Source organism: Diabrotica undecimpunctata, chromosome 6, assembly GCF_040954645.1.
Source record: "Diabrotica undecimpunctata isolate CICGRU chromosome 6, icDiaUnde3, whole genome shotgun sequence".
NCBI lineage: Eukaryota > Metazoa > Arthropoda > Insecta > Coleoptera > Chrysomelidae > Diabrotica > Diabrotica undecimpunctata.
In genome coordinates this window covers 7,073,858-7,093,277 of record NC_092808.1, presented here as the reverse complement: position 1 = coordinate 7,093,277, position 19,420 = coordinate 7,073,858, and the positions used below count along the sequence as shown (strand labels likewise).

The 19,420-nt window shown below is 33.6% G+C and overlaps 1 protein-coding gene across 3 annotated transcripts in view; it reads left to right on the top strand.

Moving 5' to 3' along the window:
* Window positions 1–19,420, top strand: part of Graf (GTPase regulator associated with FAK) — a 99,261-nt gene that overhangs the window by 6,669 nt on the left and 73,172 nt on the right. For all 3 annotated transcript variants that reach the window (XM_072534117.1, XM_072534118.1, XM_072534115.1), the window contains exons 2-3: window positions 7,490–7,647; window positions 8,789–8,959. In XM_072534117.1, the coding sequence (XP_072390218.1) occupies window positions 7,490–7,647; window positions 8,789–8,959 (329 nt within the window). The remainder of the gene's footprint in view (window positions 1–7,489; window positions 7,648–8,788; window positions 8,960–19,420) is intronic.

Sequence of the window (19,420 nt, the reverse complement as noted above, 5' to 3'; positions counted from 1 at the left end):
GTGTGCCTGAAATAAGCTACTACGGAATTTTTAATATTCGTCTCTTTCTGACACACAGATGCCTAATTGTAGATGACAATGTATAGTTAATTTATTGGAGTATTTTAAAAAAGAAAAAGAAAACAACGAACCTTTGCTTCCGTTATCATCGTACATGAACGAGTAGCGGACGCTTTGAAAATCAGTCTTCGCACAGTGACAAGAATAAAGAGTGAATACAAGACAGGGGCAGCTCTTACTACACCAGGAGAGTCACGTAATGTACAAAAAAAAAAGACTAATGATGTCAGCGATACTATAAAAGGAGAGATTAGAAATGTACTGTATGGCATGAAAGCAAAAGGAGAGCACGTTACAATTAAAGTTCTAAATACACAATTAAGAAACAAGCATCTCTATGACGGTTCTGATACAAGTTTGTGGCGTCTTATGAAAAATTGTGGGTTTTCATACAAACTAGAAAATAGTAGACGAGTGCTATGTGAGAAACCATGTATTGTCTCCAAACGACTGTATTTTTTGAGGCATTATATGAGAAATTTTTTAAGTCCAAGCCCACTTCAGTTCGTTTTTTAGATGAAACATGGATATTCCTAAAAGGGGCATATAAACGTACTTGGCAAGATGACTGTGTGAAAAGCATCAAAAAAGGACACGAAAATACAGGTAAACGCTTTGTTGTTTTACATGCCGGAAGTAGGCAAGGATTTGTTAAAGATGCTGGATTACTGTTTTCTACGAAATTGAAGAGTGCAGACTATCATGATTCTATGGATAAAGAGTCTTTTAAAAAGTGGGTCTCCGAAAAGCTGATACCAATGTTGGAGGAACCATCTCTAATTATTATGGATAATGCCTCATACCATAGCTCTTTAATAGAAAAGTTACCGAATGCCAGTTGGAAAAAATCGGACTTACAAGAATGGTTACGAGCGAAAAAAATAATTTTTGACGACGATTCGGGCAAGACAGAGCTATTGAGTCTTTGTCGCCAGAATAAACCACAAAATACCAGGTTCGTTATAGACGAGCTACTCCAAGAACATGGGCATCAGGTTTTGAGATTGCCTCCATATCACTGTCAATATAATCCGATTGAGTTGGTCTGGGGCATTTCTAAACGAAGAAATTAAAAGACGAATAAACCTTATAAGTAGAGCATACTATGGTCTCCAGAAACAATTCCATTCAAGAAACAATCAAAGAAAAAACATTACAAATATACAAAACACTGCTGAGGCTTTGAGACAGTATGTCCTTGATTTAGATAAGTTTCGTCTAAATAATAGATTTTTCATCCTTCACAATGATAGTCTTGGATTTTTTTCGGGTAATGTCCCTGCTACAAAATAATATCTTTTCTTTCTATAAGAATTCTTACTTCTTTTCATATATTTAATGCTCATTTGCCTTAATATTCACAATAATACACGACGTGATATTTTGGTTTTTAAATCGTCGAAATATGCTTCAGCTGCAACTTTCTTTAAGTTTGGAATTTCATTTCGAAAAAAGAAAGCATGACATTTTCTCCGAGTATTGTTCTGAAACTATTTTCTTGTGGCATTTTAAATTAATTACTATTTAAATGGGAATAAGCCACAATTAAAGGTTAAAGTACGTAATTTCCACTTCGGAAATCGTTCTCAAAATACAAACATTAGTAAATTAAACAAATTTTGTTTTTTTGTTTAATTTACTAATCTTTGTATTTTGAGAACGATTTCCGAAGTGGAAATTACGTACTTTAACCTTTAATTGTGGCTTATTCCCATTTAAATAGTAATTAATTTTCTCCGAAAAGCATACTTAATATCCTATTCAAACTGAATATGTTTCTTCAGCTGGTTTCAATTTTTTTAACAGACGTATTGGACTTACCTTCACAGTGTTTGAATTGTTTTAGAATTCTGGAATTTTAGAAAACATATTTTCATTTCTTTCACGGAGTTCATAATAGGTAGGTACTTGTTGTATATAATAGATTTCCGAAGTGGAAATTGAAACGTCAATAAACGTACTTTAACCTTTAATTGTGGCTTATTCCCATTTAAATAGTAATTAATTTTCTCCGAAAAGCATACTTAATATCCTATTCAAACTGAATATGTTTCTTCAGCTGGTTTCAATTTTTTTTAACAGACGTATTGGACTTACCTTCACAGTGTTTGAATTGTTTTAGAATTCTGGAATTTTAGAAAACATTTTTTCATTTCTTTCACGGAGTCCACAATAGGTACTTGTTGTATATAATATTATTTTCGCCTACCATATTGGTCACTATAACATTAACTCTACAAAACCGTATTAGCCACTTTGGGTTAACTATAGTACTGATGTATTTCAGTAATAGTAAGAAACAAAGTTCCCATTTACTGTATTGTTCTTGAGTTTCTCATGTACTCCAGAAGTTATTGTGATCATGTGCCAACACTATCTTAGCGACGTAGAAGTCCTTTAATTTGATTATCTTAGTTTTGAAAAAAAAATGTTAATTTTCGCACATTTGGGATACACAAATTGAATTTTTTTCATCTCGAAAGTAGAACTCAGAAGATTTCTATTAACGAAACCAAAATTCAGATTTTTGCTTTAATCTGTGCCTTCTATAAATTTGCAAGGCAAAACAGACGATGCTAAAGATGTAAGGGAGATATGGAGGATCTAAAAGTTGCATCCCACAACATATCTCTTCATCTAAGCAAAAATCGTTGGCGAATTGGTTTCTCGTACTCATAAAGAGTATATCGAAATAAAAGAAAGAGAATTTCACGTGAAATCAAATCTTAACTGTATTTTTTTTTAATTGTTTTCTTTCGTTTTGAATCCTAAATTCGTTTTGAAATTTTTATCACGCATTTTTCACTATAAAATCCTCTTCATGACGCATAATTGAAAGTTGTGAAATCAATTTTACAAAAGTTATTAACAATTTATTCCATTTTTATATTTTTACGTCCTTATGTATAACGATTTTAAAGATTTTTTTAATAAACTAACCAATTATTTTTTCAGATTTTTAATAAAATGTGATGGTTTTAACTTATACACGAAATTTCTAAAAATTAAATAAAAATATTCGAAAAAAATTTGGACGAATTTGTATAACTTTTATTATTCTACCGATACAGTGACTATCTTGATCATTTGTTATTTCCCTGATCTCGATAACCTACCATGAATGGTAGGTATACCTACCATTCATGTCTTGGAATTACATATCTGGGAGATGAAGTATCACACATTTATCATTTAGTGGTGCTGTCTCCACAACTATAGTTGCCAGATATTTAATATTAACTATTTAGGAAACGACAAACACACTAAATAAAAATGTAAAAACATGAAATATCATAATAGGCAAATACCCTGACCAAACTAGTACTATTGTGTAAAAGCTGTACTTAGATACTCCGTTTTTGAATAGAAACAATGTTTCAAAAAGTGTGATTTGATTTTAAACTTAAACGATAACAATTGAAGACTTTTTACTTCATCTGGCAAAAAGTTATACAAACATCGTTCTATTTTTATGCTCTTTGTCAACCTAAAACGTTGTGCTCTAATAGCATCTCTAGATCTTGTATCTTGATCATGGAAGTTTGAGTTTATGTTAAATTTACCTTTGTTGGCATGAATTTCAATCAGCGTCTCATATACAGGGTGAGTCATGAGGAACTTTACATACTTCTACCATATGTAGAGTCCCTCAGGGAGCATATCATGTGGACACTAAAAAATGGCAACTCCTCTTCTTTATTAATTAACAGGGTGATTTGTGTAATTGACCATTTATTTCATTTTACTGTAGTGTTTATACGGCTCATTTGATTTTTTTAATTTTTGCATGATACAGTACACTACTATCAAGCATTCGACTGGTATTAGCTAAACTAAAAAATTCCAGGACTGGCTTTGGAAAAATTAATTTGGGGATTCGTATTAAGTATTACACCCTGTATATATTTTTTTTAAAATGCAATAAGTGATTTTCAAACTACATAAATAGCCAATGAAAACTACATATGCGACAATGTTGTCGCACTTTTATTAAATTTTTAGTGAACGATCAAATCTTACCAAAAATAGAACAACCATAATGAAGTATCAAATTATAAGGTAATTAATTTAAACAAATGTTATAAATTTCAAACATTTTAATTGAAATGATAAACTGAGTCACTGCACAACAAAAAACAGTAACTACTAACAATAACGAAGAACAATTTAAAAAAAAAACTAAAAATATGTACATAGTTATGATAAACCCATAAATTAGAACTGGAAAAGATACAATAATGGTAACAAAATAAAAATAATTCAAAATAGATTTTCGAAATGGAACCCTGCAGCCTGTACACATTTTTGTTGCCGAATTGTTAATTGACGTATTGAATTACGGATACTCTGGGGATCGTTTCTAATAGTATTACAACAATGTATAATTCTATCAATTAATTGTTGTCGGTTATTAATATTCACTGCGTAAACTAGTTGCTTCAATCGTCCCCAAATATGGTAATCAACGGGATTGAAATCAGGGGATCTTGAAGGCCACGAAATAGGACCTGCACGTCCTATCCACCTGTTGCCATAAACATTATTGAGATGTTGTCTCACTGCCAGTAAAAAGTGTGGGGGTGCCCCATCATGCTGAAAATACATCCCTCGGATAGCAACGTTGGCGTTGGCAAGCAAATTCGGCAAAATATTTTGTAGAAAGTTCAAATAGACCTGCCCTGTTAAAGGACCATCAAAAAAGTGAGGACCTACTAATTGGTTATTTATGACACCAAACCACACGTTAACCGAAAACCTTAACTGAGAACGACTTTCTCGAATAGCATGGGGATTTTCTTCTGCCCACACATGTGAATTTCGTGAATTATTTATCCCGTCTCTGGTAAATTGGGCTTCATCTGTAAATAGTGTCCTGTATAGCGTTGGTCGATTATTGTTAATCCATCTACAAAATTCCAACTACTTACTTACTTTTGATTGAGTAACATTGAGTTCTCGACTTACTTGTCTAGTGCTTATTGTAGGGTTCATAGTAACGGCGTCCATAATGTCATCTTCCTGCGCTTCATCTACATGTCGCTCTGTTGTTCCACTAGGAAAAGTGCCATTTTCTCGCAAATAATTAAAAACTGACCCAAATGTTGGATGACTGGGAGTTCGACGATTAGGAAATCTCCTGCGATATTCTCTACTAGCAGCCCTACCATTCCCATTACAGAATCCATAAACAAATATTATGTCTGCATATTCTGTGGTCGAAAACTGATGTGGCATTTTGAACGAAAGTAACAAAAGCTCTACCAAAACTAACACAATGTACTTAACGTAGATATGACAGAAGAAATATGTATTCTTGTACACATAAATAACAATTGATAATGACAATAATGACAATGGGTATAAAATATCAAGAAACGTCAAACGGTCAACGCCAACCTTCATTTTAAACTTTTTTAGATTTATTTTTATTTAGTACAGTTGATGCAATGTATTATTATTTGACATAAAATTTTAATCATTTACAATCAACAAAAACTAACACATACAAGAGGTTTGACTTTTTAATCAATTTAATTTATTATTTATCGAAAATAATGCCCCAATACGATCTATGAGTAAAAATTTAAAATTGAAAAACAATTGATTCTATCATAGAGATAATACAAAGTGACAGTAAAGATGTTAATTTTCTACGTATTAGATTATGTTGTAGGAACTCATTTTAATTAAAATGTTTGAAATTTATTATGGTTGTTCTATTTTTGGTAAGATTTGATCGTTCACTAAAAATTTAATAAAAGTGCGACAACATTGTCGCATATGTAGTTTTCATTGGCTATTTATGTAGTTTGAAAATCACTTATTGCATTTTAAAAAAAAATTATACAGGGTGTAATATTTAATACAAATCCCTAAATTAATTTTTCCAAAGCCAGTCCTGGAATTTTTTTGTTTAGCTAATACCAGTCGAATGCTTGATAGTAGTGTACTGTATCATGCAAAAATTAAAAAAATCAAATGAGCCGTATAAACACTACAGTAAAATGAAATAAATGGTCAATTACACAAATCACCCTGTTAATTAATAAGGAAGAGGAGTTGACATTTTTTAGTGGCCACATGATATGCTCCCTGAGGGATTCTACATATGGTAGAAGTATGTAAAGTTCCTCATGACTCACCCTGTATATAGAGTGAAGGTAGTGGCATAATACCTAAATCCAGAAATAAAGGTTTACAGTGTCCCCTATACTCTGCTCTTGCCAGTAACCTCACTACTCTTTTTTGTAGTTTAAAAATTATCTGTGTGAGAAGAATTATCCCAAACAGTTATTCCGTACTGTAGATGGCTATGGAATAGTGCAAAGTAGCACATTCTAAGAGTACTTTTAGGAATCATATAAACTAAGTTGCGTATTAAAAATATACTTGTAGCAAGTCTAGAACTTAAGTAATCTATATGATCACTCCAATCCAAATTATCATCTAGAAAAATTTCTAATAGTTTAATACTATTTCTTGAGATATACTTCCAATCGGAACTAAAAATCAAATTCTGATTTTTCTCTTCCTTTAGGTTCAGCAAATTATGTACAAACCAGTTTTTTGCTTTCTGGGTATCAGTATTAATGAGCGTTGTATCATCTGCGAAGCAAACACATTTTATAGGAAAAGTATAGTGAAATAAATCATTTAGATAAATAAGACACAAAGTGGGTCCTAATATTGAACCTTGAGGAACCCCATATTCGACAGTGTTAAACTCAGAATAGCTGTTATTATGTAAAACTGCCTGTTTTCTATTTGTTAGGTATGATCCAACAGCTTTGGATAAGTTACACAATATCAAAGACACAAAATGACCTTCCTCCAAGCCATCAACTATATTTCTCACAATTTTCTGTATAGCTAGTGTAGTGCAACACTTTTTTCTAAAGCCATATTGATTACAGTGAAGTATTCTGTATTTTTCTAGATATTCTATCAAACGAACATACAGAATACACTCAAAAATTTTGCCGAAAATCAGAATGATTGAGATGGGACGATAATTTCCAATTTCATCTAAAGCTCCCTTTTTTAACATTGGTAGCACTTTTGTTACTTTTAATACATCTGGGAAAATGCGTTCAGTAAGACAATTATTATAAAGATAAAGTATAATTAATTTGTCAATAATTATATCGATTGTTTCCACAATTATTTTTTGTTTAAGAAATAAAAATCCGTGCAGTGTGAATTTTTCAATCTATGCAAAACATTCCTGATTTCAGCATCACTAACAGGTAATAAAAATAAGAGTCGCAAGGAGAATCTTTGAAAAAATCTATGGCTACATTTTCACTTGTGTAATTAAAAAAACTTCTAATATGTTTAGCTACGGAAGTAAAGTAGTATAGTAGTATATAAAAAGAACTTGCATAAAAAATGCATATTTAACGCCCTTTTTGTTTCTTTTTTCTTTCAGAGTTGGGTCGTGCTCAACGATCTTTTGCAGAATGTCTCAAGAGTTTTACATTCGAGTGCGTGGGAGGGACACAAACCGATGACGAGCAAGTAATTTGTGCGTCATTAAGTAATTTCGCAGACTTAATTAACCAGATTGAAGATGAGAGGGACAGAATGGTAAGTATATTATTTGATAATTTTTATTACGAGTGCTTTTATAAGAATTTAAGATAATACTTCTTCGTTTCGCCTCGGTATAAAGTAATCACTTACTGGAAATTGTCATAGTTATTATAATCTAATATCTTGACAATTTTAAGGAAGTGGTTCTGAAATTATTTCCTTGTAGCATGTTTTACACTGATATATTTTTAGAAGGCAAGGTGCTGCATCCAATGTTTGTCACAAATATGCTACTTATTAGCACTTCGCTTTTATCATTCGTTTTTATGCTTTTTATGGTCTTCCAGGCTTCAAAACTTTTAGTATATCCATATTATCTACAAGCCCCTTCCCATATCAGTCGGCTCAACGTTAGATTGATAAGAAAAAAAAATTAAATTTTAGAGAATAAAAATAAAAGCGCAGCGTAAATTGCATCGAGCAACATTTTGAATTTCCTAATTATAGAAAATGTTTTATAACGCAATGAAAACTATTGATTAAACAGAATAATAATAAATTAATTAGACTTTAGTTAGTTTACTACTGAGTTACATTCTCTTTATTTTTAATGACATCCACAATTCTTCGAGGCATAATTTTTACCAAGTTCTGACAAAATTCTAATGTAAACGAATCTCATATTTCTTGCAATTTTTCCTTCAATTCGTTGACGGACCTGGCAGGATGTTTTTTCATTTCGCGCTACAAAGTCTCTATCGGGGAAAAGTCGGGACTGTTAGAAACCCATTCCAGAAGTGGCATGCCATGGTCTTCAATCCATTTTAAACTCTTTTTTGAGGCATGACAGCCTGCACCGTCCTGTTGGAAGACAAAATCTTCCGCTGATGTTAAACGGTGTTGAAATACAATAAGTGCTATCAATCATTTTCAAATGTACTATAGAAGCCCCCTTAAGAATATGAATCAAGGTTTGGTGCCTGCATAACCAGCAAATGCTGGATAAACCCCGTAATGCAGAAGACAATAATTATCGTACCAGAAACGTTAAGATTGTTATGCAATCGGCGGAAAATAACTCTTGCTATAATAAATAAAAAAACAAATTTTAATCTCTAACGTTTAGTCGTATTTTACAGCAATTATGTAAATAGCTTAACATATACATATAATTAGCATAATAATTTCGTTACAGTTGGAAAACGCGAATTGTAGCGTCGTAAAGCCGTTGGAGGATTTCCGAAAAAAGTACATCGGCGGCGCCAAGAACGAGAAGAAAAAATTCGAGAAACAAACCGCCAAGTTTTGCCAAAACCAAGAGAGGTATTTGAACTTGACGACAAAAAAGACGAATTCGCTGCAAGAGGTGAGTGCTTTTTAATAATATGTGTATTAGCTATCTGGAGAAAGTTCTGTTTGTTTATTGTTCGGACCAATTAGTCGGAAATCTATTTATAATTTGATATGGTGGATTTTATTGGCGGAGACAAGAGTTTTAGTAGGTAAAAGTACGGGAAGGTGCGACATAAATAAATAGAAATCTGTAGATTCGTAGTTTTTAATACTTTTTATATACGAGGACCGTTTAAAAAGTTTTCATTTCTTCTAATAAATAAAACGTACCTAATTTGCAATTTGAAATGTAATTTTTTTCTGGGGTAGGTATATCCGTAATGGCGCAAAGGTTTTAAATGTTAAAAAAGTGCATAGCAACATTGCTCAGTCTCGAAATTTGTGCCGTAATAGTACACCCCTATTGCGCAGAAAACCACAAGGTTAACATCGGAAAGTGACTACAACAAAGTCAATAACATATCCAAGAATAAAATTAAAATGTACAGTCCTCTCTCTTTATAACGATATGCAAGGGACCGGGAATTTTCATCGTTATAAGGAGAGATCGTTATACAGAGAGAGACAAAATTCGGTACTATAATATTAATAATACTGTACTAAATAACCTATTTTAATTTAAAAAAATTACCAAAACGAATATAAATAAATTAATATTGTATTCCACATAGATTTATTAACGAATAATATAAGCAATACAGTATAAAAAATGACTGTACAATTAAAACATGTGTACTGTACAATAAAAAAAATAATATGCTACTGTAAAATATATTTTTAGCCTACATTACCAAAAAAATCTGTCGCCTTGGTCTGTCTTCTTTTTCCTTTGCACAGAACTGACCTGACCTTGTCCTGAAGACTCATCGAATCTTCCACAGCACTCATATCGTCTTCCTGGTGGATGAAGAATCGATGCAGTACTTTTGAAGCATCCAATGCCTGCTGAGGGGTCGGAGCTAGTTCTGGCTCTGCTTCCACTTCTGAGTCACTGTTTTCTTCTTCTTCTACACGAACTGCTTGCAGGATGTCCTCGTCAGAAAGTCCAGATGTTGTAGCTACATTTTCATCAACTTCTTCAAAATCTGTTAGCTCTTCCGGTCCGTAGGTGATAGTAAATTCAAACTGTCTGACCCAAACATTTAATGGCAGGTCATCTCCATTATCAGCCAATCCTTGATCTTCCAGCCATCCTGCGTGTTTGAAGGAATGTTTTATTGTATTGCTCGTCACCTTGTCCCAGGATTTACTAATCATTAGGATGGCATCAAGAATGTTTAGTTTAAGATCTCCATTATTCTCAACCAATTCTATCAAAAGTCTTCTCCTGTAATGGCTTTTCAAACTCTTGATGACACTTTGGTCCATGGGCTGAAGGACACTCGTTGTGTTTGCTGGCAGAAAACAGAGTTCGATGTTTTGAAGGTCGCACAATACAGGATGAACAGGACAATTGTCTACAAGCAAAAGAATTTTTTTCCCTTTAAGCTCGATATCCCACTTTCTTATCGCTTCTTCAAAAATTTCCGAGGTCATCCATGCACTCTTGTTTGCTTTATAGGTCACCGGTAGATTTTTTATGTTTTTAAAGCAACGCGAGTTTTTCGACTTCCCTATCACTAGCAATTTTCGCTTCACCGAACCTGTTATTTTAGAGGCCACTAAAACTGTAATGCGTTCCTTAGAGAGCTTTCCACCAACGCACTTTTCCAATTTAAATTTTAAGGTTGTGTTTGGTGTCATTTTAAAAAACAATCCAATCTCATCCGCATTGAAAATGTCGTCTGACGCATATCGTGCCTTCAGTCCAGGCCACACGTTTTCTAGCCAATCATCCGTTACGTTTTTGTTAACATCGCGAGCCTCTCCGCTGATTTGCCCGTAGTCGATCTTGTGCCGCAGCTTTCACTTGCTCAGCCAACCCTCAGATGCCTTGACATTCTCAATTCCAAGTTCAGTTGCAAAAACTCAGCTTTTGTCCTGACCACACGCCCCCAAAGTGGAATATGGTTCATACGCTGCTGCTGGAACCACTGAAGCATAGCGCGATCTAAATCTTCGTGCTGAGGTTTCCGCAACTTCGTCCTGCTACCGCCCTCCATCTCCGCGTTAAGCCACTTTTTTCTGTCCTTCAATATCGTAGCCACAGTTGACTGAGACAGCCCCGTCCGACGAACGACATCCTATTGCTTTTCACCTTTCTCTATTACTCGAGTTATCGATAACTTTTCCTCCACCGAGAGTACTTTACGCTTTTTCGAAAACATGTTCACTGTTGACACACTAAGACACAACTCAAACTGGAAATGAAAAGTCGTCAATAGATGACAATATCTGTGTGATAACAGTTAGGTACGCCGCCCGAACAATAAACGTGTGTCACTTAATTTTCTGATAAGAAAGAGTAGAATGGGTGGCCGCATTCCTTAAGCGCAAAACAAAACAACTACTGGACAATGACCTTGCCACTCGTAGTCTTGACTCAGGTAGTCTGAACTTTAAACACAATAACACATTTGTCATCAACTATTGAACGCTAAAAAGTTATCGCTATAAAGAGAGAACGATATCGGTATAGAGAAAGAATTAATACATTGTCCTTATGACGAACCAACCAACGTTTACTATTTTCATCGTTATATAGGGAATCGTTATAGAGAGAGACTACTGTATTTACAAAACAATATAATAGGCGAGCGGTTAACCCCTAAACAGACGCTTAGACAAACAAACCTTTTTTATTCGATTCTATAACATTTTTTCAAGATCAAATGTATTTTTTTTATTTTTGCAACGACCGTAAATTGTTTAAACAAAAAAAAAACAGTTTTCCGAATATCTTGGAAACCTGGTAATTTTTCGAAAAATGCTTCCTTTTCGAGTTATTTAGAGAATAGCTTCGAGTACAATTTTTTTGGCGTATCTTACCGAAATAAATACTTATTCTCTCTTGGTAATTTTTCGAAAAATGCTTCCTTTTCGAGTTATTTGCAATTTTTTGTTGAAAAAATGCCCTCATTAGTGATTTTTGGGATTTTTTCTAAAAAAACTGCTAAAAGAATTACAATTCTACAAAAAGATTAATAATCTTTGAACCTTCATGTATAAGTAAAAATACTTTGACAAGGATAAGTGGTTTCTATCCTAATTCCTACTAAAAACATGGTTTTAAATTTAAACAAAGATTTCTAAGCCCCGCGCGTCTATATCTAAGTGACCGTACACGCTTATTATCATATACAGCGATAGATTGCTCGAAATGCGTATTCATCAAAATATTTGGTTTTATGTTTTGAGCATATTTGACGGACAAAATCACTAGTTTAAGTTTAATATATATCGCTTGTATTTACGTCTATAACGAGATACAATAGCATATGCAACATATAAAATATAAGGAATGACAACTCTACCAAAGAATAATATTTTGTTCCGTGGAGATTCATTCGAGGCTATGTTCACGTTGCACTATTTTGTAGGATGTTTAATTCTTCTTCGACACTACAGCCCAAATTCCGTCGAGTTTGCTTTTGGAGGTTTCTTTCAGGACCCATGCTATTGGTCGAATTAAGGTTTTATAGATTCTTATCTTTGTATTTCGGTGGACATTTTTAGATCGAAATATATGGGAGAGGGCAAAATAAGCTATGTTTGATTGCGTTATTCTCTTCCGTATTTCTCTATCTTCTGATCCGTCGTCCGTATGTAAACTTTCCAATGGTTTCAATGTCATCTTATAATAATTATTATAATCTTGATGACATTTTTGGGCGCATTGTCATATACTATGTCCAGCTGTTGGTAGAAGCTTGCAATTCTTAACTTGCATATCCTTTCATTGACTGCCAGGAAGTCTATGATTTTTGACTTAAGATCATTATCCACCACAAATGCAACTCCACATTCTTTGCTTCCTTGTTCCTTCCCACTATATAGAATTGTGTTAATTTTAGTGTCCCTGACACCTTTCCCCAGCCATCTTGTCTCCTGAAGAGCATGAGTTTATATCTTTTTAGTTCTTGGAGAAGTGCGGTTTGAGCTCCTGGTTTTTTTAGTGTCCTCACATTCCAGTTTTCAAATATATAGTCCATGTTTAGTAGCCTGAGTCGTTTCCGAAAGTTCCGTCCTGTATTCCGAGGAAAATGTTCAGGTTTAGTAACAGTGTGTTTTTTTTTCCGGGCGTGGGTTGTCAGCCCACTGCCCAACCTTCCTCCTTTACCCAGGCTTAGGACCGGCAGTCGTGACTCCTGAGCTACTCGATCCACCCATGTATCACTACAGGATGTTTAATACTTCACATTATAATAATATAATGCTAAATTAACAAATTTGAATCGCTGTATATGTGGTTTTTGGATATACCCAATTATTCTAAAATACTTACAGACTCCTACCGTTTTCGTTTATGCAAGAAGTTTACTAAAACTTTCTGATTTTAAATATAACGCACTGTACATTCTCAGAGATGCATTGGAAGGCGTGGTTTTATCGGATGGCCTCCGCGATTACCCGACATGAATACCTTAGACTATTTCCTGTGGGGTCACTTAAAAACATCGTTTATAAAACAAAACCTGCCAATATTCAGGAATTTAAAGATTTAAAGATTTAAAGAATTACCACAGAGGTAAAAAGAATTGAGCAGTCATGGATGTTGCAAAATGTATTACAACGTTTTAAAAATCGCGTGGCTTGTTGTATTGAAGTAAATGAGCAACATTTTGAGAATGTTTTGTAATCGCCTTTACTGGTTGTCTAAAATTCCTATTTTTTCCTAAAAGAATGCTGGCAACATGGTGACCGCTGCTTCAGCGACCCCGCGCCAACGGATCCCGCACAGCACAGTGTAAGACCGGTCGTCACTCGACACTGAGGAGTAGGCAGATTGAGACTCAGTGCCGTTTATCGCTTCTGGTATTTCTGGAGAATAAGATACTGGGTACTTTACGAGTGAGGGGAGTAGACAGATTGAGACCCCGAACTTGAACAGACCCATATAATGGCCCTAAAATGGGTGCAAAACGTCGTGTTTTAAATTCTCAATGCGGTTCTTCCAGCGAACTTACTAATTTTCATTTACCTGACCGCGGAAGTTTTTCCTAACATTATATATATATATATATATATATATATATATATATATATATATATATATATATAAGTACATATACATATATGTGTGTGTGTGTATATTTTCCTCTTATATTCCTAGCATTTGCGCCATATTAGGCGAGTGGTTAATACGTAACTAGTATTTAAAAAATCTCTTAAATGCGGTCCAAGATAACCTCAATAAGTTTATGTTTTCACCGAACAATCCTTTTAAGATACACGCAAGGTGCAGTGTATGTGTTTTACACTTTTTTAATCGAACAGTTTTACATTATTTATATACTGATAAGTAATATTGACAGACATTAATAAAAGTAATATTTGTGTTTGTTTATTCGTCGTTAATAATTTCTTTCTTTACGGTTTACGTTATTCATATAATATATTAGTAGAATGATAAGAAGTCCGAGTAACCACTTCCTTTATTATTTAAATTTTGACTGAAAATGTCACGGTATTATGTCGTAAACGATAAATATGGATATTACATAATCGGTTTCTTTCTGTTATCATTACTAAGCATCGGCAATTAATTTTAGTTGATTACTCGTAAAAACTGTATCAATTGTTTGGGTATATATGTATATAATCGGTTTAGTTCATGCGAGTACTTGGTTCGGGAATCTATTGTTTTCTATTCATTGTTCCTTATCAATAGTTTTTGTTATGTCATCCATTAGTACAACTTATATTCCCATGCGTTCACTGATTTCTTCAGTTCTTATCTTCTCCCTCATCGAAATTCTTAGCGTTCGCCTTATTACATCCATTTCCGTGGCTTTTATCTTTCTTTGACTCTTCTCTGTTAATCGTCACATTACACATCCGTAGAATAGCATACTTATTACCAGTACTCCAGTCGCCAGAAACGAAAATGCCGCTGAATCTCTAAAAATCATACTCAAAACATAAAACCCCTCTCGTATGGGGGAAAACTGAAAAAATCGATTTATCAACAATTTGTAAGCTGCAAACAAAATGCTGATAATGATGAACCAGAAGATGATGTTCCCTTAGCCCAGATTTTTAATAGGTTGAGGGGACCCAATGATCCTCAAATAAGTGAGGCAGAACCTCAAGAATGCGCTCCTGGTGGTGCCGAAAGTGAGATAAAAAGAAGGAGATTGTGCGAGCGGCTATGTGTGAGGACGATGGGCAAGATAAGGACAATAGCGTTGAAGTTTTCGCCTCTGAAAAAGTTGGTACTTTGTATTTCAATACAGCTTTAAAACGGGCTGAAGAAAACGAATGGGATAGCCACGAAGTTATGTTTCTCCGTCGGCTTAGAGATCGGGCTTTTGAAATAAAGTGCGTAAATTATTAACAGAAGAGTACTACAGACTTTTTCAAGAAAAATTAACTAATGTTTAATTTAAACTCAGTATTTTTGGTTGTAATTTTGAATATTTGCATTTTTTTATACTGTAATTTAAAAATCGATTAACGAAACTAAGGTTAAACATACAGTGAACTGCTAAATTATGGAATATTATCATTATTTCGAGAATCATCGAGTTTTGAGGGAAATCCCGAAACAGGTCGATTTTTGTTATAAAATATCCATCTTATAACGTACATGGAGTAGGAATGACGTCACTGGTGTGGGTGTAGTGACATAACCGTTATTTTTTTTTAAATAGAAATTGGTATAATGCCACACCTCATTTGAAGGAGAATTTAATTCTCTATTTAACGACATTACATTTTTAACTAAAATATTTTTTTAAGGGTACAAAAACAATTTTTTTTAATTTAAATTCAACTAAATTACAATTAATCGTTTAATTCATAATGTACTTTAAAGTAACCAAATTATGCATAACAATTATTTTAAATTAAATGTCGCATTATACCGATTTCTATTTAAAAAAATTAACGATTACGTCACTACACCTACATCGGTGACATCATCCCTACTCCGTGTACGTTATAACTACGCTATAACATGGGTATTTTATTACAAAAATCGACCTGTTTCGGGATTTCCCTCAAAACTCGACGGTTCTCGAAATAATAATAATATTCCATAATTTAGCCGTACACTGTATGTATGTTTTATTACCATTAAATATAGCACACTATAGTCCTAATGCCTCAATAATCCGCAAAGGATCTTGTTTTTGCCTCTCCGGATTAACGAGGCCCTACTGTAACATGAAAAAATATAAATAGATATTTTATTATTTATTAATTAGGTAACAATTATAGATATTCATATTCGCCAAAAATTTTCCGTTATTTGTAAATATATTACTGCGGGCATGTTGCCAAACTGACTTATTATCATCCCCTATGGTATTTTACGTATTCCATATAGATATGCAGTGAATATTTTAATATTTATATTAATTTATAAGAATCTGTTGGTTTTACAGTCGGAAGAAAAAAATGTTGGTATATATCCGAATCAATCTTTAAAAAATTGTTTTCCATGTAGTTGGAAAGTTGCACCATAAGGAATCGAAAATTTCCCCTTTGGATTGTAGAAGATACGTGTCCTCTCTATTGCTATCCATTTTTCTTCTTTTCTAGGTTTCTCTATTCATACGTCTTAACACTCCGATCGACGATGTCTAAATAATAACAAGACCGCACGGCAGTGGTCTATTGGGACTACAAATAAGGCTATTTTTTAATTTCTTTTAATTAGTATTTTTGAAACACAATATTTTTATTTGTACTTATAAGGTATTTTCTTCCATCCGATGGAAATATTTTGTTTATTTATGCCTACCTCGTATTAAATTAAAGTAGATCAAAAATAAGTGATATATTTGACATAATAATATTGACGACTTACCACACTTACAAAAAATCAAATTGTTCTTCTATTTTACAAAAATTGATCAAAACAATAATGAAACTATATTAAAAAACATAAAGAGTTCAGCAAAATCCTATGACACACAAACATTAATCACGCGGACAGTTTCTTAGGTTTTTTTGCTGAATACACTCTTCACAGCAGGCTACGATATGATCCATGCATAACCAACATTTGCAAAATGTGCAAAAATATCGGATTTTCCTTTTCTTGCAGTATTTGCAGTGCCCTCTTGTACCTGGTGGTGGATTAGGGCGCTTTTGTGTCGGCATTCCAGAGTATTTCATAACAGCTTGTCTAATGTTAGAATGTAATCCTGACGTTGTAGCCCTTGACCAAATAACTTTTTACTAGGTTTCCTTCTAATTTTTTAATAAATTGTTTAGTATATTCCGTATTGGGATTATTATGTTTGGTAATTACAAAAGCGTTTATACAAAAAATTACAAGTGGCCATCATTTAGTATTTCTAGACACATCTTAAGATGATGCCATTTTATCTACAATATCTACTTCACATTTGGTATCATTATAAAATAAACTTATCTCTGGCTTCTTGCTAGTTTCATCTACTGTATCAGTGTGATGAAAGGATGAAACTAGTAACACATTTTTATTCTTTTTGGGTACATGCGATGTCACCATCGTATGTGCTCCAAACCCAAAAACAGAGGAACCTATAGGGCGGTCTTTCACATTGGTCATAATTGGGGGCAATCCATTTTTATTTGGACTGAATCGTACCCACAACCGTTTTAGCCTGTGTTCTCTTTTCAGTTGGATAACAAGGTTTCAAGTAACAAACCAGCGAGCCATCGTAATATTTCTTCCTATTCCATAGAGAGGTTCACACATCCTTGTAGTAACTTCTTCTTCTTCCTATGTTGTCCGCATTAACGGAGGTTACCGACCACATTTCTAAAAGTTTCTCTGTCTTTTGCAACGTGGAATAATTTGTTTAAGTATTATTTTATTATTTTATTAGTTTAAATATTTTTTGTTTAAGTCATTTTTGTCCAGTCTCGAATATTTCGCAACCTTGACTTCCTCTTTCTACCTATTCCCTTTTTGCCATCGACTCTACCCTGCATGATGACCTGCAGAAGACTATATTTATCATTCCTCAGTATGTGTCCAAGGTATGCAGTCTTGCGTACTGTTATTGCTCTCAACAATTTTTTGTCTCGACCCATCCTTCTCAGCACTTCCTCATTGCTAACCCTGGCAGTCCATGGAATTCTCAACATTCTCCGGTATATAGAAAGTTCAAAGGCTTCAAGCTTCTTAACTATTTGCGCTTTTAACGTCCATGTTTTTACCCCGTACAATAGTTCAGACCAGACGTAACATTCAACAAACCTCAGTCTCAGCGCAGTATTCAGATTTTTGTCACAGAACAATTGCTTGAATTTTAAGAACGCTGCCCTTGCCATTTCTATTCGTACCCGGATCTCTTGGTCTGGATCTAATTCTGTGTTGATGTAAGCTCCCAGATATTTATATTTTGTCACTCTCTCTATTTGCTGTCCACCAAGGGTTAGTTGTCCATTATTTATTGGACTCCTTGATACTATCATAAATGTGGTCTTATCTGTCTTGATGTCAAGTCCCATTTGAATGTATTCACTATTTATTGCATCTAGTAAAGTTTGTAGTTCTTCTATACTCTCAGCCATAATTACCGTGTCATCTGCAAATCTCATGATGTTTACGATTTCTCCACCAATTCTTATTCCCTCTTTTCTTTCCCATAAGGCTTTTCGTAACTTTTTATTACGTTAATGTAATGAGTTAATGGCGACTGGAGTAACTACCTTAGTTCTTGTTAGCTTCCGGAAATTAATACCGTATCATCAGCATATCGGATATTATTTAAAATTCTTCCGTTGACTTTAATACTTTATTATGCCTTATTCAGAGGTCGTGCAAAGATCTCGTCTAAGTACAGATTAAATAATAGTAGCGACAATTTTCCTTGGGCACATTGAAACTATATAAGGCCTCTCTGGTTGCCATACCGTTCCTGAAACGGGAAGAAATTGTTCTTGGCCAGCTCAAAAAATGTTTATATATCTATCTAGTCTACGAGAAAATACTTGTATGTGCGCAGCATTTACTATTTCATAAAATATCGTTGTCTATTTAGTTTTAGATCAATCAGCAGTTTTAATTATTTAAGTTATTTTTTTATTCATTCGACTCTATCGTGAAATATCAATAGCATTGATTTAGAACCAGTACAATGCCAAATCAATTAAGTCTATATAAAGACAGATTCGTAACGGCTCGATCGTTTTGCTATTAGATTTTCTTACACAATGATGATTGACTTCAAGTAGAATTGTCGTTTAAATGTGCAATACGAGGGGTTTCAAAACAACAAAAAATCTGTTACGTGTAGATAATTTGTTTTCATCGCCAATTGTCAATGAAACTATACATTTTCGGAAGTAAAAAAAGGACTTTATGTAACCATACTTACCAGGAACGTAAAACATTTTATCTGATGCGTAAATATTTGTAAAATATTTATGATTC